Source organism: Oryctolagus cuniculus, chromosome 7 (assembly GCF_964237555.1).
Source record: "Oryctolagus cuniculus chromosome 7, mOryCun1.1, whole genome shotgun sequence".
Lineage (NCBI taxonomy): Eukaryota > Metazoa > Chordata > Mammalia > Lagomorpha > Leporidae > Oryctolagus > Oryctolagus cuniculus.
Genome location: NC_091438.1, coordinates 116,602,702 through 116,623,901, shown reverse-complemented (window position 1 = coordinate 116,623,901; position 21,200 = coordinate 116,602,702). Strand labels below are relative to the sequence as shown.

Below are 21,200 nucleotides of genomic sequence, written 5' to 3'. Positions count from 1 at the left end.
CCAAAACAGCCACTTTGGGCAAGTGTCTAATAAGCTCCGCTCCGTGGCTGAGAAGCATGCCTGCCACTTCCTGTCAGTGGTTGCTAACTCTACAACAATGTGGGTCATCTGTGGGGAAGAGGTTACTGGTGCAAGTTCCATTGACTGCATTTAATGAACAAGCTGCCTTCGCAGCCACTAACCAGCGAAACTCAATGTTTCTCAGTGCAACCCAAAGGTTACACCAGAGCACAAGTCCAGCCAGGGGAACCCATTCACAGAAAGGGTCACTAACAGACTGACCCAGTACCGCTCACTTCAGTGAGCGGCAAAAGTCCTAGTTCCTGGTCCTCTTCCCCTTAGGAAACTTTCTCAGTAGACTCCAGGACCCAGGGGGCTTTCCCTCTAAATCTATAGAACCGCAGGTCCATTGTGGGGTGGTCCAACCTTTTTCACCCACAAAGATCCCCAAGTTCTTTCTTGCCCCTCTGTGACATCTGGAAGGTATCTTTACTTCCTAAGTAAACTTAAATCAGTTCTCCCCTTTGGTTCATCAAAACATAGGAAGTGCCAATTCCATCTCCTGATTTGTGGAACAACATGGCAAATACCAGAGTGAACTGGCAGGTGCCAATCAAAACTCAAGGGTACAATGCCAATGCTTTGACTAGTCTAGGTCAAGGTTGATGCTTGGAGTTAGTCTTGGAGGAGTTAATCACTGCGGAAGCACAGTACACATTAGCTACCTGAGGTGAGGAAAACACCACAGGACTGCGCAGCATTGCCACAACAGACCTCACTGGCTAAGAGAACCCAGGGTGGGCATCACAATTTCTGGATTACTCTTCACTAGCTGCCACTGACTGGTGTGAAAGCCAGCAGAAGGGACTGGGGGAAAATCGGGGTTTCAGAACTTGGAGAAGGGGCAGTAGAGCCTTGGGGTTAAGATAGGCCTCACAAGAGACGCCTAACCCCAGCTCTCAACCTGCTGCACAACCTAGGGTCAGCTATTTTTAGCCTCTGAATTTCAGTAATGAAAGAGAGTGAATAGTAATAAGTACTCACAGGCTCCTTGGGAGGGCAAAAAAAAAAAAAAAAATTGAGAATGCATGCGCAATGCTCAACCCCATTGCAAAGTACATAATTAGCACTCAGTAATTGTTAGCAATTGTTGTTATTTAGTTAGCTTTGAGTCTAAATCCAAGTCCTGGGAGAGATTACCTGTGTGAGCTTGGGCGAATCATTTACCTTCTCTGAGCTACAAAACCAAGTTATTTACATTGACCTTATTCTGTTACTGAAAAGGTCAAGTGAACATCTAAGAATAAGGGTGAGCACCATTCCTATTTTTGGTTTAATTTTTCACACACTTACAGCTTGGTGTTTAGCATTTATAGCTTGATGCTTCAAATACTTCCTCAAAATATGTGCTCAAAATATGTCTTCTACCCATGAGTTTAAAAGAGTTCCCAGCTCCCCGTTTCAACCTGGTGTGTGTAGTAATATTAATTTCTGAGAAGATACCTATGTACATATTTTAAAAGAATTAGTAATCAGCCCCACCAGGAACTGAATGGAGGAATTTCTATTCCATGGCCTTAATGAAAGCAGATAATCAGGACATGTGGATTTTAATATTTGCACTCTTGACAGTTTTCAAGGTACACTGAAGATCCCTTGTTCATTCTGCTGAGACAAATGCCAGCAGGGCACACCTGCTTTGTGGCAGGGTAACTCAGTGGGTGAGCAGGGCTAGCTGACCACCCAGCATCTGTTTTTCAGACAGCTTATTGTTCTCTGCTCACTCATCTTAAACCTAGTGACATTACCAACCTGATTAAAAACTTGGTTTCTTTGTGAAAAATTCCCCTAAGAACAAAGTGATATTCTAATGATTTCATGAATATGTTAATTTCAAAGATCTTCAGTCAAACTTTTGTGCTTTTTTCCTTACATATTTTAATTAATCTTCAGATATTTTTAAATGATGCAGCTATTATGGAAAACAGTTAAACACTGAGTTACCAACTTATCGAGCAATTTCCATCTAAGAGGAAAGAAAAAAATATACATGAATGTTCATGGTACACTAGCTATTGCAGCCAAAAGGTGGAAATAAACCAGATCATTTTATCCATTAAAGTGACAAATGTGTCATTTAACCATAATATCTTCACATCATGAGCTATTTGGCAAATAAAGAAATGAAGTACTGTCACATGCTATTCTGTATATAAACCCTATAAATACGTTCAATGAAGGAACTCAGCCACAAGAGACTACACATTTATACGGACACACTTACATGAAATGTCCAGGATAGGCAAACTTACAGAGAAAAAGAAGTGGATTAGTGGCTGCCCTGGGATGGCAGAGGTGGAGAGGGAATGGGAGTGATTGTTAAGATTGCGCATAGTTTCTTTTTGCCATGATGAGAATGTTTAAAAATTGGCTGTAGTGATGGTTACTTAACTCCGTGAATATACTAAAAACCAGTGAATTGTGCACTTTAAATGGATGAATTCTACGGTACGTCAATTATATCTCAATAAAGCGGTTTAAAAAATACTATTACAACCCAAGAAAAACCCCTTCTCCAAACCAAGAAGGTTTCAGCCCATTTATTTTAAAGGGCATTTGAGAAATGTCAAAACCCCAGGGGCGGGCTTTTAGTCTAGTAATTGAGATGCTGGCTAAGATGTCTGCCTTCAGTATTGGAGTAACTGAGTTCCACACCTGACTCTGGCTCCTGATTCCAGCTACCTCTTGATGCAGACCCTGGGAGGCGGTGGTGCTTGCTGGCTGCGGTACTTGGATCCCTGCCACCCACATGAGAGACCCGCACTTGAGTTCCCCGCTCCCAGCTTCAGCCTGATGCAGTCTCTGCCGTTGCCAGCATTTGGGCAATGAACTAGAGGTTGGGAGCTTTCTCTGTATGTCTCTCTGCCTCTTAACTAAATAAATAAATAATTTCTAAGAAATAATAAAAATTCTAGGACAACAACAATAAGATCACAGAGAAGCCTTTAGTAACCTCATCACTTGCATTTCATAATCCATCTATAAATATCTCATTTAAAATGTTTGTGGAGGAAGTGGCCTGACCCCAGCTCAGGCTCCCCCAGGAGTCAGGCAGGACCTGAATGTCTTCCTCCCCACTCCCAGGCCCTGGATCCCGCTGTCACCAGCCTCCTGGGCTGGGCTTCCAGGGGCGTCTGGCAAAGCCCACTCAGGATACACCCATCCTCTCTTCAGAACTTTCCACACACATGTTCATTCCAGAGCTCTTTGCTTAGACTCTCGCATTGCTTGCCTCATGTATTTTTACACATTTCTAAGACAGTGTAGTTGCTGTAAAAGGAGAAAAGCAGCAATCCCTAGTAAGTGCACTCCTAGGTGTACACCTTGGTTGGTTCCTGTACAAAACTGTCCACATGAAGGAGTAAAATGAAAACTCTCCTTGCTCTGCCGGTCCTCCAACATGAAGCCCAGACTCCTTGAGAGGCTGCCATTTACCTTCCCCTGTGACAATCCAGCTCTCCTGCCACATCTTCAATATCCTCTCCCACACACACACAGCCCAGAGCAAATCCACAATCCTTAAACCCCAGCCCCCAGCCACCTGGGAGGCGGTGGTGCTTGCTTCACACATAACAAGCTCATAGAAAACCAGAATTTTTTAAAAAGTGTATTTTGGTGCCAAAAAAAAAAAAAACAAACCTGAAATCCATGCATGTTTTTTCATAATATGCATTTTCCATGAACTTTTTGAAGACTGCCCATAAGTCCCTGCTGCCCTGTCTCAGCACTTTGTGCTTGGTTCTCTTTGCTGCAGTACCCTCCCCCGCTTCCTGGCTGTGAGCTATTATTTATCTCGCAAAATCCAGCTCCGTGTCTCCCTGTGCTGCTCTACCCACTTCCTTAAGGATCAGAAGCCATTGCACAGTGGGGTCAGTTTGCAAAAGTGTGTTTCCCTTTCAGCAGCCCGGAATCCCTTAAGGGCAAGAAATCCTTAGGTCCTAGCACACAGTCGGGGTTCAAGACAATCTGCAGAAGATATGGCATCTACTTGAAAGTCTGGCACAGACTTAGTTAAACAGACTCCAGCAACTGCACTGATTGTACCACAAACTACCTGGGGGTGGGGGTGGGGCAGATAGAAAGAAAGCATCAATGCGAATGGCTTCCTTCATGTCAATATAATCATGTGTATTATGTGCTTTGGGGGCGCATAAACAGGAACCTCAGCAAGCTACTGCTGTTTATTATGACAAGGCGCTGACACTGATTTGCGTTTCTCTGTAAAACTCTCCAGGCATATAATTTTGTTAATTTCTGACAAACCTCAAAAACACACTTACCACCAATACCCTGATTGCAATGTATACTTTCAAAGCAGGCACACATCAACAAGTTTCTTTCAAAGGTTTCCAAAGGAGCCTTGTGTGTGTTGCATTGTTTTGGGTTTGGGGAAGTTGAATGCAGATCATAATTTATAATTTAACCTGGACCAAAGGGGCAAACGGTTTCACAAGGAGGTTCAAGAACCTGACCTCGCCCTCTTTCGAATGTTGGCACTGCTAATTAATCTGTGACCTTGAGAAAAGTGTTTCCTCTGAGGTAATCCTCAGTGTCCTCCCCGGCCAAATGGAATCATTTCAAACTCAAGAGGTTGCTGAAAAGTTTTTAAAAAGCAAAAATTTCAGCTCAGCAACACAGGTTCTTTCTTCTCTCCCGGGGTCCTTGAAACAGGTGGCTCCTGTTCATGCACGGATCACTCAGCAGTGATCTCGGGTAATAAGCACTTGCTAGATCAAGCAGCAAATCGGAGAACAGTAACATATCCAAAAAACTGCCTCATCTCAGCTCTGCTCAAGCATCTGGGGCCTTACTCACCCAAGACCCACTGATTTGCAGTGAGAGTTAAACCTGTTTGTCTTGTTCTTTCGCATTGACACAGGCTAGGGAGAGACCAGCGCAGAGCTCTCTGGAGAACTCTTCCAGGAGGAGAGCACATTTCAAACAGAGAAACAAACATCAGAAAAGCCAACCAGCCTGACGAGAAGACCATGCTTCTAGGTCCTGCTCTTTCCCTGTCATTGATTACTTAACTAGCCCAGCTAGGCCTCGGGCCCCCAAATGTGAAGCGAGAGCATTGGCCCGGAGGTGGTGACAGCAACTCCAATCTGAGGAGTGTCAAAGCGCCACACGCAGTACCAGGCACGCCCTCATGGCAAGCGTAACATCCCATCTTACAAGGAGAAAACGGAGGCCTCCGTGAGACAAAGTAACACGAAAAACTCATAGCTAACAACAATGAGCAAGCTCCAGTCTGCCCCTCAAGCCTGCGCTTTCCCCCTCCGACCCCTTCCCCTGTCCCAAAGGCCTGTCATGCTGACCAAGATAAAAAATGACCTTGCTATTGTTGATAATGAAATCTCCAACGTACTTGCAAAGTCTAAAGATTCCATGCATCTCGGCAATGAAGAATTGCTCCAATGGTATTTGCTTTATTATGTCCACAGAGAGGCTAATTCATCAAACTTTGAGCTATTTCATAATCACTTATGTCTAACTCTGAATACTCCATGACCAGTAGAATTTTTGAGTTAAGACTCATATCTACGTCCTAGACCTAGCCCTGTAGAACATGTTGTATCCATTTGGGCTCAATCACTCTTCTTGCATTAATTGCATGGAAGTGAGCAGCAAGATACAGTGACAAGGGTTCTGGAAAATGTGGTAACCACAGAATAGCCGGGTCAAGTTCCTTAACTCCTCTGAGCTGCAGGTTCCTCACTTGTTAACAGGCACCCAATGTCTACAGCCCATGACCCACCTGAACGGTAACATAGAGAACTAGTATGCTATCTCCCTACCCCAGAGAGCAAGCATTTGATCATTTCTAGTCATGGCTGGGCTGCCAAGTAAGACACAGAGAACAGACCATTTGTCCGCATTCTCTCTGGCCCTTCCCAAGGTATCTTCATCTGAAGAGGAGTTGGCCGCCTTCCTTCCAACTGGAAGAATGCCTGCTCCAAGGTTGTGGAGGCTCCTGAACTTTGACTTCCCCAAATGGGGTCAGAAACCAGGCACTGCCTTTCCTCAGAGAATGGAAAATATTCCTGTGCATCCTGCCTGGGTTCTTCCTGGGATGCTCTCCGTAACTTTTCTTCTTCATTATTTCAGACGACTTTGATACCGCAAAATGAAAGGGGATTTATTTCACAGATTCAGGGCTCTTTAATTTTGCAAAGTGTTTTCATGTCAGTTGAGCTTCGCATCACCAGGATGTCCCTAAGTTTGTGTATTTTACAAATGAGGAAACCAAAGCCTGGTGAGGGTCAAAGGTTTTTTCCCAAGTCACACCAGTGCGTATCAGCTTTATGTCAGGAGACAAACCCAGACCTGGGCAAATCCAAAGTATCGTACTGTCTCTATGAGACTTGGCTATGTGAAGTTCAGTCTTTCAAAGGCTCCATGTAGAAATCTAACTTAGCCCTGTTTCACCTTTCACTCATGCACCAACTTCAATATCTCAAAGAAAAATATTTGGAGTTAACACCTCGTTTATACCAGGTGGTCACTTGGCTGGCAACCTCAATGGCACAGAACCCAGCTTAGAACTGGAAACTAATTAAAGATCCTAGCCTCGCAGCCACGAGAGACAACACCACGTCCTGTCACCAAAAGTCACGGGACACCTTCAATCCTGTACCCAGAAGTAATTTTTCCTTTAGAAAGAATTCTAGCAAGCTTGGTTATCTTTACTGGGGAAAAAAAAAAAAACAAAACATAGGTGCATTGGCCACAAACACCAACAAAAAAGTGCAGACAACCTACTAACAATGCGGAAAGGGCCAGAACATTCAGTGCAGGGACAAAGAGGCCACTTCATAATTCAATTGCTATTAAAACATCACCTGTTAAACAACACAGTGAGTCTATAATCGGCCTGATAAGAATCATTCCAAGCTTTTATAAAATACAGAACCCGGGGCCCTGGCCCAAAGCCTGCTGAATCTGAGTGTTCCATCTAACAAGGAGGCTGACAGTCTGTATTTCAAGCCAGGAAGGTGAGTTTATGAAATACTGACATAGTAGGTGTCCACCCCCAAAATGCTTGCTCCTCCAGAAATGTGGGTGGAATGGAGCTGGCACACAGAGCAGGATTTCTCTGTAAATTTAACTGCCTAAGCAGGGAAGAAGCCCCTGCTATGGTCTCATTAGCATCAAGCTGTGACCAACTGGGCTTGCCAGCCCAAACAACTGCACAGGAAGGGGAAAACAAGAATGCAAAGCTGACAAGCAATCCAAGGGGCTGAAAGTGGAAAAGGCCACCAACGCGGGCTTTCGCAGTCTCCCACAAAGGCAGCCTCCCTCCTGGCTGATCCCTGAAGCAGAAGACAATGCTAAGAAAGAAAGAGAAAGGAGAGAAGAAAATGAAAACAGCTAGCCATTTGGAAAAGGAGGAAATTGAGGTGTTCAGCCAACCTAGAAAATTCAGCAGAGCTTGTCTACCAAATAGAACTTCCCTTCTTTATGGAAATCCATGAGGGATGTTGGGCTGGGCAGGTCATCTGTTGATTAATGAAAACCTGTTTCTACCTTCTGCAATCCACATGGTAGATCATCAAAGCCTACTAAGTCATTAAAAATATACACTTAGTGACTATAACAACAACTGAGCAAAAAGAGAGGAAAAGCCACCAGTTGTGTTTGCTTGTTTGCTTCTGATTACCATGAACTTCAGGCAGCAGGTGAAAGAACACATCCGGCCAGGAAAAAAAAATCTATCTAATTTCTCAGTATATTGATAGGATTAACTCTGGTAAAAGCATGCTGGGCTTCCCTCTGGAGTTAACACCAAGTTAGACTCATTCCAGCAACATTCTTGAATCAAACAACTAACAATTCAGTTAATGATAAATGGGCCAAGAGAAACAGTGACTGAGTTTCTACATCAAAATATCTACCAGCATAGACTCCTGAAACTCTTAGAGCTAGAAGAAGTTTTAAGAGACTGGTCCCGTCCATTTATTCTCATGATTAGAAAACACGAGGCCCAGGAACGTCAATAGAATTTCACCAAAGTTGCACAGCAGCGTAATTGTAGCACAGACTAGAACTCATGTCTCTGGGCTCCTCATTTTTGTGATGATTCACAGAGCACTGAAGAGCTCAGAGTGCAGGCATAAGGTAGACATGCGTCATTCCTTGCCACTAGAAATCAGTAGACAGCAGAAATAATCCCACCCAGTCAGTCACCATGCCATTGGAAAAAACCCAAAACCCACAGAATACTAACTTGTCCACAACCTCTCACATGGACATGGCATTGGTCAGCCTGAAAACTCAACCAAGTCTCCCATTCCCGTGATGATAGTCTACTCGCCTCCTCTCACTCTTAGAAGACAGTAAAATACATGATGACTCTATCTAGCCCCTTCAGGGAACCAGGCCTAGAATTCTATCACTCATTTAATTGCAAATCACAAAGTGTCCAAAAGCTTCAGGGATAACCAAGTGACACACCCTTGATTGTCAACCACTTAAATTCTGTATCTCTGACCACAACAGCTGAACCACCTTGATCCATCTGCTTTGGACACATGGTAACAGAAACACAGAGAGGCAAGACTTCTGCAAACTGGGCTGCGGGGTTTTCTGACGAGAATCCAAGTGCCAGGAAGGAGCCTTCACTCACACTAACGGAGAATTAGGCAACTCAGATGGACCTCAGTGTGTAACTGGCCTGCCCTTCCCTGAAACTTGATTTTCTGGTCCATAGAGCAGACAGCATTTCTTCCTAAGGGTTATAGTAAAGAGTACACAAGTTAATTTACCCTTGATGGGGCCAGCGCTGTGGCACTCCATATGGGCACTGGTTTGAGTCCCAGCTGCTCCACTTCTGATCCAGCTCTCTGCTATGGCCTGGGAAAGCAGTACAAGATGGCCCAAGTGTGCTTGGGCCCCTGCACCCATGTGGGAGACCTGGGAGAAGCTCCTGGCTCCTGTTTTTGCATTTGCCCAGTTCCGGCCTTTGTGGCCATTTAGGGAGTGAACCAGTGGATGGAAGACCTCTCTCCTTGCCTCTGCCTCTCTGTAAATCTGTCTTTCAAATAAATAAATAAATCTTTAAAACATAATAATAAAAATGTACCCTTGAAGCTAACAGAGCTTAACAAGACAGTAGATATTCCCCTCTTGCCTGCGAATTGTGTCTCTGCTGCTCTCATGTAACTCAGATACCAGAAACAATGCACAAAAAACAGGAGATGATGCACAGCCCTTGATTGCTGCAAGAGCCTCAGTTTCAGGAAAAGTGTCCTGCAAAGATTCATCACGGCATTTCAGAGCAATTCCTTGCCAAGCACAGCTGTTCAATGGGAGGTAGACTCCCCTTGGAGGCCCTGTGACTCCAGATTCTTATGGCCCACAAATAAGGGTGGACTTCTTGCTTTTTCCCCAAGATCTGAACATTCCAAAAAGGTATGTGAAACACGTTAAACTACGTGTGTATTTCCACTTGCATAACACTTACAGAGCACATTAGCCTTTATTTTTCCAGAGACTAGGAGATGAGGTTTGGTATATATTCCTGGGGGAAAATAAACAGAAAACTGTCTCTCTTCTTAATATATTAGTGCTCTTTAATCCAGACCATATGATCAGTAAACCATCTAAAAATTAAATCATACTGACAGTCTTAGGCAAAAAGCAAACTAAGTAGACACAATTTTTTTAGGGCTGTGGTGTGTGGAATATTAAAATCACATGTTGTGCTAATAATTTTTTCTTTTGGAAGTCAAACAGACTTCTTTCATATACATCTCAAGATATCTGCTTGTCTTACCAACAGTTTTTAAAAGTATCAGAGGCATTTCACTGGTGATATTGTAGTCTGGCCTGCGCTCGGGGGAGACTCTGGTCAATAAGTGACTTTGAAAATGATTTTCTTGTCATGGTTTCCACGGCACAACACATACCCTTTAAAACAGGTGGCTATGTGTCCCTTATAATAAAATACATGGCCCTGGTATCTGATTGCATTTTGAGTTAAACAAAATCATTTGTTCAAATGTAAGCTTGACAATGAATAAACACAAGACAGGTTGAGAATATTGACTTCAGGGACATGGAGAAAGCCAAGAGCTTGCAAGCCAAGAGCTGCAAGGTGCACCATGCACCTTACTTACACTTTGCATCATGGCAGAACTTCTTGGGGTTTCTGGGTCCCTGGCTAAACTACAGCTGGTGGGTATGGCCTTTTGCAAATTCTTTGGCAGTTTCTTTTTCCTATGTGGAATACATCATCATCTCTTGGGACTGCGTTCTGAAATCGTCAGAGTAAAGTCAGGAGAACAAAGAAACTGTACAAAGGCTGTCAAGTGTGTTCCAGCCCTGCCTTTCTGATCACAGAGCAAGAGGTGGGAGGGTACTCAGCACAGGCAGCCTAGAAAGAGTGCCCTCCCACCACCAAAACAGCCAAGGGGCTGCCGGGAAGCACCCAGGCCAGCTCACAACAAACAGCTTCCCTGTGTCCAGGGTTTGCCTGTATTCCTCTAGGACCCAGGAAGGAATTAAGAAATTCAATCCCTTGGTTACAAGACTTTAAGTACTAATCTGTCCCATTGTGTGTGACAATAAGCCAGCAGCTTTCAGGAAGGGAGGCCCCCCAGTGACAATTCCTTTACATAGCATCTTCAAGGTAGAATTCCTAGTAAGAGCGGAAGGTTAGGATCTGCCACCTGCACCCCCGCCACTCTTCTCCTAGGCCGCACAGCACAATTTTACCTTCGGCTTTCTCTCCTGATCTGCCCGGGGCTCTTCTTATTTTTTTTTTTTAAGAATTCCATCTTTCCTGACTCTTAACATTCACCATGGGCAGTGACACCAAATGCATGGGGGACTCTGTACCCGCAGGCCACCACAGCAGAAGAGCCAGAATACGCGGGAAGCAGAACTCTAGCCTAAGAAGTCTCAGCTTTGCACGCCCTGTGTGGACAAATCCACACAGGGGGACTCAGGAGTTTCTATTTTGAGGGAACTGACTTGGGAACACAGATGTTTCTTCAGTTAGTGGAGTTGGCAGAACAGCTGCTGGACCCCTTCCGAGTTCTCCATGCAGGAAGAAGCCTTGGAGAGCATCTACCTCAACCAAGTCATTCAAATGAGGAGAAACTGAGGCCAGGTAGGTGGCACACCCAGCGAGCGGCAGCGGGCCAGTGCTCTGATAACAAGTCCTGTGCGTTTTCCATTACACCACGATTCGCTTACAAATGCAACATTAAAAAAAAAATGAAATCCTACGCTGACTTTAACCTAGGAGCTTCTGTAGATTCGTGTCAAGAGGGCTCTCCGCCCCCCCAAGTTCATAAATCCTCCTCGCCCTCCCACTCCAATTGCTTGAACTCCCACCGCTCTTCAGCTTCAGCTTCCAAAACTGCTTTGGAAACCAGAAGCGGACGATCGCCTCAACTTTCTGAGCGTGCAATTCCACCCCAAACAAGGCCGTGGCTTGCTATCGCAGTGCCTCGGCGTGCCCATCGGTGAAATGGGCTTCCCCACCCTCCCCGCACCGGGTCCAGGCTGGTGAAAATGATGCCCGCGGAACTGCCTGCCACCTGGCACTCAGCAGGCACTGGGCAGGGGGCTGTCGGGTCGGTCCCCAGCGCCTTCCCCACCCTAGGGGCGTGCAGAAGGGAAGCGAGGGACAGGCCCGCGCGGCCGCGGCGGCGGAAGAGCTGAGTGTTTACACGCAGCCGGCGCAGGCAGCGCGGCTCCAGGCAGGAGCCGGGCTCCCGGGGCGACCCACTGGACTCCGGCGGAGGGCCCCGACTGCGCGCAGGCTCTCGACCACGGTCCAGCCAGCTCCCCGCGGGAGACGACTCGCAGGGAGCTCGCCCAGAGTCACTGATTCACAGGCCGGGATCGGTGGGGTCAGGGAGGGCGGGCGCCGCACGGCCAGAGCGGCGCGCAGCCTCCCGGGGCAGCTGCGGGGGTCCCCCGGAGCTGACAGCGCGGCGCGGGTCCGGGGCGCAGCCCAGGCCCGGGGCCGGGGGCCGGGGACCGGGAACGCGGGCTCACCCATGATGAGGCAGAAGACGTCGAGGCAGACTAGCAGCGCCCGCTTGCTGCAGCTCTTGCGCGGGTCGCCGCCGAGCGCCGGGCTGCCGCCGTTCTTGCTGTCCGGGACGATCGCCTTGTCGTACTTGTAGTTTTGCATGGCGCTGGCTGCGGCGCGAGCCTCCCGCCCCGCGACAGCAGCCACACACCCGGGCGTGCCGGTCGCCTCCCGGCTGGAGAGAGAAAGCTGGGCCCCGGCTCGCGGCGCTGCGGCGGCGGCGGCGGTGCAGCCCGGGCCGGCTGCCTGTCTCCGGCTGCGGACGGTGGGTCGTTTCTGTTGCTCTGGGCGCCCCTGCTGTCCTCTCGCCAAAACGTTCAAAAGTCCAAGGGGAGGAGAGCGCGAGCAGAAACTTCTGCAGAGCTGGGGCGCGCAGGGCTGGCGAGAAGGCAGCGCCGGCTCGGCCCCTTCCCTGCAGCTGGGGACTTATGAATGGGAGCCGCGGCGCGGGGCAGCTCCGAGCGCCTGCCCCAACTCCAGCTCTGTCGCCGCCGCCTCCGCCTCCTCCTGCTCTTGCTGCTGCTGCCGCCGCGGCTGCTGCTCTGATCGCTTGAGTTTGTTTTCTGCACTTTTATTTCACGAGGTCCTTTAAAAAAAGAGAGGGAGGGAGAGAGAGAGAGAGCGCGCGCGAGAGGGACCTCCTTACTTGGCTCTGATGGGATTGCGAAAGCACAGCCCCTTCCTTAAGCTGCCTAAGACGTAGGATAATTAAGGCCACATTTTCCCCCACCCCCTTCCAAAAAAAAAAAAAAAAAATCCTAAAAGGAAAAGTTACTCTCCAACCAGAGAATCCGGGAGCCCCTAGCGTTCAGAAACGCCAAATTGTCACAAAAGGAGAAAAAAAAAACTGAAAAAAATATTTTCTAGCTGGCCTAGGGTCAGGCAAAAGTTAAGGGCTCCACAGCCAAAATGCATTTTCCCTCCCTTACAGATCTGGGGCTTTTAAGAATTTGACTTGAGTTGTATTATCCGAAAAAACAATTTTCAAGGAAAACTGTTTGCTTTTTTAAAATTATTATCTAGGATTTTTACACCCACCCTCAAGCACCAAGCTGGATTCTGAGGATACTGTGATTCAAAGGATTGCTTGTCTCTGGAGCCAAAGCCTCTGGATTTGAATCCGGGCTGAGTTCCTGTGCCTCAGTTTCCCCTTTGGAAACTAGAGTTACTGACTGCCCGAAACAGAGTAATTGTGAAGGCTCAGTTTTGTAGAACAGACAGCAGTGCAGGGTGATGAGCAGGGCTGAGCGCGAGCCCCTATCTTCATTCCTGAGTTTGGGGAGAAGGAGCCCCAAGCCTTGCACCCCTCTGCCCCGCCGCTGGCCCCCAGCACACCTGTGCCACCGTGGGGGACTCCGGGGCACCAGGGGTGCTCTCCAGTGCTAGTGGGGCCTTTCCTTGGTGGCCGCCATGTTGTACGTGTGTCCATCTTTCTTCCAGTTAGGGGGTAAACACAGCCAGAGCAAGGGACTTTCCTTATGTCCTCAGCACGCCTGGCAAGGAGCTGGACGCACAGTGGCCGACACCTGGACCTTTCTTCCCCGTGCCTCTCCGTGTGCCTCCAGCAGCGGGAAGGGTTGGAGCTGCAGGAGGTTCTGGGGTTCGGCACCCCCACAGGCAGCTCCCCAGCACCCGCTCGCCCTGTCCTGCACAGGCCTTTCATGCTTCCTACCCTGACTCTCCTACGCTCTCTGCCTATAACGCGCGCACCTTCGGCTTCTCTGGTGAGCAAAATGCTTCCTTGCTTTCGGTGTTCTCTAGGTTGGCCCCTCCTTGCTGAGCCCTTTCTTGACCCCCTCACAACATTCACTTCCCCCTCCACACGTTGTTTATGGCTCCCCGGTGCTCGCCCTAGGCTGCTTCCCTGCGGTCCTTAGTAACTGACGTTGGGGCTGAGTGTGCGCACTGCCCAGCGCCTGCCCAGGGTTTGGTGTCTACCAAGTGAATTCACGTTGGGTCTGGTTAAGAAGTGGCGCTGGCCCAGGAAGGCGAAACGCCAAGGCAGTTTGGGAGCTGAAGCAACCAACCGCCAGTCACCACACCTAGTACTTCCACTCCTGTGTAGTGGCAGGAAAAAGCCAGGGAGGGCAGAAAACAGATCCCACACACAGCTTTTGGAGGGAGAATTCGCCCCTCCAGGATGCATTTATTTGTTTGAAAGGCAAACTGACTGAGAAAGAGAGATCTTCCATCGGCTGGTTCACTCTTCCCATGGCCTGAACAGCCAAGTCTGGGCCAGGCTAAAGCCAGGAGCCAGGAGCGTCTGCCGGGTCTTCCACGAGGGTGCAGGGGCCCAAGCACTTGGACCATCTTCTACTGCTTTCCCTAGCCACACGCCTTTTCTTGAAACATTAAATAGCAGAAACAATCAGAGGCAGGTTTCAGAATCAACGGCATTGTAAAAGGAATTCAGAGTTTCAGCGTCTTTTCCTTGCCCACCCAACCCTCTTTGTAATTATAAGCATCCTTGGAATTCTTTTTGTTGTTGTGTAAATTTGTATTTATTTATTTTCATTTCATTTGAAAGGCAGAGACACACAGATCTTGCATCTGCTGGTTCACTCCCCAGATGTCCTCACCAGCCAGGGCCAGACGCAAAACAGCCTAAAACCCTATGTTGAAGTAGAACAGCCAGGAATTGAACCAGGCACCCCAATAGATGCAGGTGTCCCAATCAGCAATGTAAGCCACTGTGCCATCTGCCACCTCCCCACCCCAACACACACATACACATACACCTTGGAATTCTAAGTCACAAAGCAAGTCCTTGAAAAAATCCCATCTATAAATAACTACAAGCTTTCTTGAGGCTGCAGCCCTCTCTGATCTTTCCCTCCATGGAGTTCCAAGCCCTTGGGTGTCTGGGACACTTAATGTTCTGCTGTATGCCTCCCTGTCTTGTTATTTCACTTTTCACTTGTGGTCATAATTGTCTTTTAAAGGGACAATGGGTTTCAAGACATGATGTCGAAATCTGAAGCTGGAAAAAGACAGTGACTCCATGAATTCTGTAGTTATCAAACTCTTTATGTATTCTGGCTGCTTTTCCTCACCTGTGAAAATACTTTAACAGTTGAAGAAGGAACATGTTTTTCAAAGCCAGACTTCTACTAGAGATAATTGGTATCATGGCTCAGTGAGTCATCGGTGGTCGCTTTGGGAGGTCACTGCGTCAGACGGTTCTAGATTGACTGCTAAGAACCTTTTTTGCCTTAAGGTTCTTTGGATAAGATCAACTACTTATCAAGATAAAATCTGTTTCAAAAGCAGTTAAGAGGAGGAAATAAATGGATGTTTAAATCGGAGTTTTGCATTTCCATTTACAAGGTTTTTTTTTTTTTTTTTTTTAAAGATCCTAGTGTTAACTGATGCTAGGTCCATGCTAACAAGAAGTATATTTGGGAAAAAAAAGTATATTTGGATAACTCTTCAAGGGAACAGAGTGCTACAAATACTCATTCAAATGGACTTGAGCAAGTCATAAAATAGAGTGTCAATATCATTCTGTAGATAATAGGAAAGAAAACGATCTGACCACATACATCTATTTGAAGGCCTCTCGACTTTAAACCCTAAAGTAGAACAATCTTACCAGCAAATAAAATGCAACAGAACAGACTTCCTAGTTTAGAATGGTGTCATTTCAAAGTAATTAAGTAATTAAAATTCCTGGTGAACATAGCTTACCAAAATTCACGCATTAAAATGACATCCAGTTCACTAAGCTAGTCTGTGTAAAAACATCAGCGGGGATAAATGCCTTTTAAGATTAACTTATTATGTGTGGCAACAACAGCACATCATTCTTAGCTCACTGATACCTCCCGAGAGACCGGAATGGCCTTCATTTCTAAGATCTCTTGTTACCTCGTAATTTTCTCTCTCTCTCTTTTTAACCCCTGACATTTAAGAATTAATCATTTTTATTTTTTGAAAGGGTATGAATTGGCTCTGGAACTATTTAAGAGACAAGTAGCTGAGTTCCCTTACATAAAATTGTGTAGTCAAAAGGTCAGACCCCAAATTTCTGAAGACATTGAACTTAACGGAGGCAGACTCAAAGGTCTTGGCAAAGCATTGCCCATTGATGGGGGACTTCACCTAGCCTAGACACACGTGCACTGCATGTCTGGCCTGCTGCTGGGAGGGCTGCATTTGATGCCGTGCTTGCCTCCAGGGCACTGAAGGGAGGTGTCCACAGTGACACTCGCGGAGAAAGGCAGGAAGGAGAGGTTAGAGGCAGAAAACCTCAGATGTGCTGGTGCACTTCGGCGGCTGGGTAACCACTCTGAGCCTTGGTGTCTGCACCTTCTAAATGGGTTGACATTTTCCTTCGGTTCTGGGGAGAACTAAATGACATAGCGAATTTGAAAATAGGTGGTACACAGTAGACAGTCAATAAATGTTGGTTCACAGTTCATGCTTTCAAGTAACACTTGCTGTCTACAGTTTTGCTTAATTTTAACAAAGGTATTCAGAAAGCATTTATCAAGTACCAACTCTGCATAGGAAATCAATATCATTCGCCTTTCCCTAAATGCAGTCACACCTTCAGCCTCTCCGTCCTGTCTGTTAAAAATGTGCAATTTCTTGGGGTTTCTGCAGTTAGTAAAACAAGGATGGTTGTTTTTTTTTTAAAAGACAATTTAGTAACATATTGTTTTCCTTAGGATTGTTTGTGAAATCTAAAAGAAGCCATTTGCTTAAACTAGTAACCTCATCCCAGTGAGGGCACTCTCATTGTAGATGTACTTTCACATCTATTATCTTATTTTTTCCTCACAGCTCACAGCAGTAGGTGGGGTTGCTATCATTAGTCCCATTTCACAGATGAGAAAACTAAGGCAAGCCCATTTAACTGCAGAGAACTGGTTTCCCTCACAGGTAAAACGGGGATGATTCTAACATTAGCTCATGCGGTGTGAAGTTTATAGTGCTTTCTGGTTTATAATGCAGGTTCTGCCCCTTACAGTTTATGGTGCCATTTTGTTTGAAGATTTATTTTATTTATTTGACAGGCAGATTTACGGGCGGGGGGTAGGGGGCTTCCATCAGCTGTTTCACTTCCTCAATGGTCCTGTCGGCCTTAGCTGTGCCAGGCTGAAGCCAGGAGCTTCATCTGGGTCTCTCAGGTGTGTGCAGGTCCCCAGAGAATGGGGCAACTTCACTGCTTTCCCAGGTGCATCAGCAAGCAGAGAGCTGGATCGGAAGTGGAGCAGTCTGGACTTGAACCTGCGCCCATATGGGAAGCTGGCGTTTCAGGTGGTAGCTTAACTCACCAAGCCTGCAACGCTGGCCTGATGGTGCCATTTAGGTTCACTGACCACATTTCCAAGTACGTAATGCAGACATTCTGGTCCTTGTTCTAGAAATAAATTGGCTGATGGAAAGGCTGAGAGACGTGCTTAGGTTGGAGGCATGGAGCTTCCTGAGCACCACTGGAATCCAGGTCTGTTAATTTCTGAGTGAAGGTTCTTTTTTTTAACACCATGAGATATTACCCTCAAAAGTGCTCAGAAATTTCTGCTTCTCAACGGTGATTTCCGAGTAACTTGAAAGGTCTGTCAAAACAGAGGAGTAGTTTTGCGTCATTGTTTCTTATGGGATGGGCCAACATGGTTACACCTAGTTGGTCTGAAGGAAGAGATTTGGGTTCATCATTTGTCAAGCAGTCTTTGTTACAAAAAGGCTGTAAAAACCCAGAAAAAGGAGACTTCTGTGGTAAAGCAAATTTGAACTCCTAATAATATTTTTACCTTCCTGGAAGGAGTCATTTTTTTCTTTAGCCACAAATTAGGACAGTTTGGAGCTAGTCTGTGATAATTCAAATAATTAATGTTGTGTATTGATGAAAATTGAATCTAGATTGGCTACAGAAACTTGTGAATACTTTTAGAACTGGTACACTAGAATTTTCTGGAAATTTCAAAAAGAGGCTGATGCTGCCACCTACTGTCATTGCAGAAAAATGCTATGGCTCCCAAAGTGAAAATTCCAATTAGGGGGCCCAGGGAATGGATGCAATGGAAATTCAGAACTTTTTTTTTTTAAATCATACAAGTGACACTTTTTATTGTAATCGACTGAGGAGACATTTTATTTGCTCTGAAATTCATGTTAAATTCAGAACTTTTATATCATTCATATAGTAATAGCCAATAGTTAATCAGTTTTAATGACCCAGATATTGTTCATCCACTCAGTGGACATTTAATGAGCACCTACTGTGTGCCAAACACCCTTGTAGGAGCTAGAGATTATTAAAGCAAACACAACAGACAAAAATTCCTATCTCATTGAGCCTTCAGGCTTCTAATTGTTTTATGTGTATTAACTCTTTCTAAAACACCATGTGAGTATTTTTTATTTGACACATGATATAACTGGGACACTTGGAAGTTTAGTAACCCACGGAAGCTTTAACACCCACTAAGAGATGGATCCTGTATTTAAACCCAGGCAGTCTGACATAGGAGCCAAGACTTTAATCATTAATCAATACTGAGTACATTTTGTCTTCTCTCTAAGGTGCTTGGCGGAAGTATTAGTGGCTTCTGAAGTTATACTTTAGCTGTGTGTGTCCAGGAGGAGGTGCGGAAAGCTGTGTGTCCATATTTGTTTACTGAATCCATGTGTCTACATAGTCCTTGTACTCAGGTGTGTATATAATGTGTATTGTCTATATATGTGGACCCACTCATTTACTCACACATTAAATTTTCATGAGCCCCTTTTCTGTGCTATAATTCATGGCAGATGCTGGAGATAATCAAGATAAAGCTTTCTTTAACTTGATGATTTTCTTCAAATAACTCATGTATAGTAGGAGAAAAACATGTAAACAGATACATGCAATGGTACATAATACAACTTCAAAAAGTAGCTGCAAATCAGGCAAAGTGTCCCAGAGCAGGCAAGCCATTGGTGCATAGTAAAGTTGGAAAGATCATATAATAACTTGCATGAACAGAAACAATGGCACAGCATCTGCCATTCACACCACACACAAAACTTAATCCCAGGTGAACCGTAGATGAAGGAAAGCTTCAAGAATAAAAGGAAGGAGAATATATTCGTGACTTTGGGATAAACAAAGATTTCTTGTATGTGAATTAAACATGCTAGTAACAAAAGAAGAGTTGATAAATTAAAATTCATTAAAATGAAGACTTTCTATTTATAAAATATGTGAGAACTTGCCAAACTACTGACTGTGATCTAACCCCAGCCTGCTTCCTGTCTTTGTAGAGCTCATGTTCACACTTGTATATGCTTGGGAAAAAAAAGTCAAAAGACTAAAATTTCATGATATATGCGGTATAAATAAAATTCAAAGTTCAGTGTCCATGGATAAGGTCATTGATAACACATCAATGGCAAGTCCATCATCTGCTACCCTCCTAGGTGCATTTGCAGGAAGCTGGATAGCAAGCAGAGTAGCAGGAATCACAGCAGCACTCCCATATGGGATGCAGACATTGTAGGAAGCATCTTAACCCACTGCAGTGCAGGCCCCAGCATACACATTCTCCATGCACTTTTTGAAGGTCTCGCCTGTGTGGGTGCCCTAGAGAATGAGGAAAGTACCCAGAGGAGGACAAACTTGTAAAGAGGGAGGTCTCGCCCAGACACTGTTAAAGAAGACATGTGGGATCATCGAAAAGCTCAAGGGAGATATGTACCATGAAAAAAGCATGAGTGAATTTCAAAACTGTTTTGCACTGAAATTCATCTGATTTTTTTTTTCTTTTCTTTTTTTTTTTTTTTTTTTGACAGGCAGAGTGGACAGTGAGAGAGAGACAGAGAGAAAGGTCTTCCTTTGCCGTTGGTTCACCCTCCAATGGCCGCCGCTGCAGCCGGCGCACCGCGCTGATCCGATGGCAGGAGCCAGGATCCAGGTGCTTTTCCTGGTCTCCCATGGGGTGCAGGGCCCAAGCACCTGGGCCATCCTCCACTGCACTCCCTGGCCATAGCAGAGAGCTGGCCTGGAAGAGGGGGAAATTCATCTGATTTTTAATTTCCCCTTTCCATGAACTTTTTGAAGTACCCACATGTACCCAACCCAGTGGCTACAGTTTCAAAGCCTGATTATATCAAGTGGTGAGGATACGGACTGGCTGGAGTGGAAACTGGAATAGCTGCTTTGGAAAACTCTGGGACAGTACTTAGGAAAATGAAACATATACCTATCCTATGGCCCCAAAACGCCACTTGGGGATACACCCACTCAAAGAAAGCATGTGTCTATTCATAGGATTTGTACAAAAAGAGCACAACTTTGTACAAGAAGATGCACAGCAAGTTTATTCATGATAGTTCACACATGGAAACAGCACAAAGTTTTCTTTAAAAATTTATTTATTTATTTGAAAGTCAGAGTTACACAGAAAGAGAAGGAGAGGCAGAGAGTGAGAAAGAGAGAGAGAGAAGTCTTCCATCGGCTGGTTTATTCCCCAAATGGCTGCAATGGCTGGAGCTGTGCCAATCTGAAGCTAGGAGCCAGGAGCTTCTTCCAGGTCTCCTATGTGGGTGCAGGGGCCCAAGGACTTGGGCCATCTTCTACTGCTTTTCCAAGCCACAGCAGAGAGCTGGATCAGAAGTGGAGCAGCCGGGACTTGAACCAGCGCTTATATAGGATGCCAGCACTGCAGGTGGCAGCTTTACCCACTATACCACAGTGCTGGCCCCCAACAACACAAATTAGAGTAACAAACTAAATGGTAATATATCATAAATTAGAATACTATGCAGTAGTGGGGAAGGATGAACTACAGCTACACAGAAGAGCTTAGATGAATCTCTCAGACACAATATTGAGAGAAGCAAATATGCACAGGAACTCTGTGAACTTATAAGGAGTTCAGAAACAGGCAATTAAGTCTATGGTGATAGAATAGTGGTACCGTGGTGGGGAGGCAGGTATTAACAGCCTCTGGGCATTTGGTTTGACTTGTGGTTACATGGGTGTGCGCATCCAAAAAATTCATAGTGTGCAATTAGTGTATGAACCTAATACCTATTGCATATATATTACACCACAATAAAACTTAAACTATTCAAAAGTAGAAAAAGTACAAATGAAAGCATGAATGAG

The 21,200-nt window shown here is 45.7% G+C and overlaps 1 protein-coding gene and 1 long non-coding RNA gene across 2 annotated transcripts in view; one reads left to right on the top strand and one right to left on the bottom strand.

Moving 5' to 3' along the window:
• The window catches only part of PLPP3 (phospholipid phosphatase 3), an 81,506-nt gene extending 68,727 nt beyond the window's left edge, over positions 1-12,779 (bottom strand). Inside the window, exon 1 of the mRNA XM_002715957.5 lies at positions 12,070-12,779. Within this exon, the coding sequence (XP_002716003.1) occupies positions 12,070-12,208 (139 nt within the window). The 5' untranslated portion in view covers positions 12,209-12,779. The remainder of the gene's footprint in view (positions 1-12,069) is intronic.
• LOC138850647 (uncharacterized) lies at positions 10,622-20,856 on the top strand. The gene is made up of 3 exons (XR_011390695.1): positions 10,622-11,173; positions 18,635-18,763; positions 19,883-20,856. It is a non-coding gene; the product is annotated as an uncharacterized lncRNA (long non-coding RNA).
• Positions 20,857-21,200: the final 344 nt, after the last annotated feature.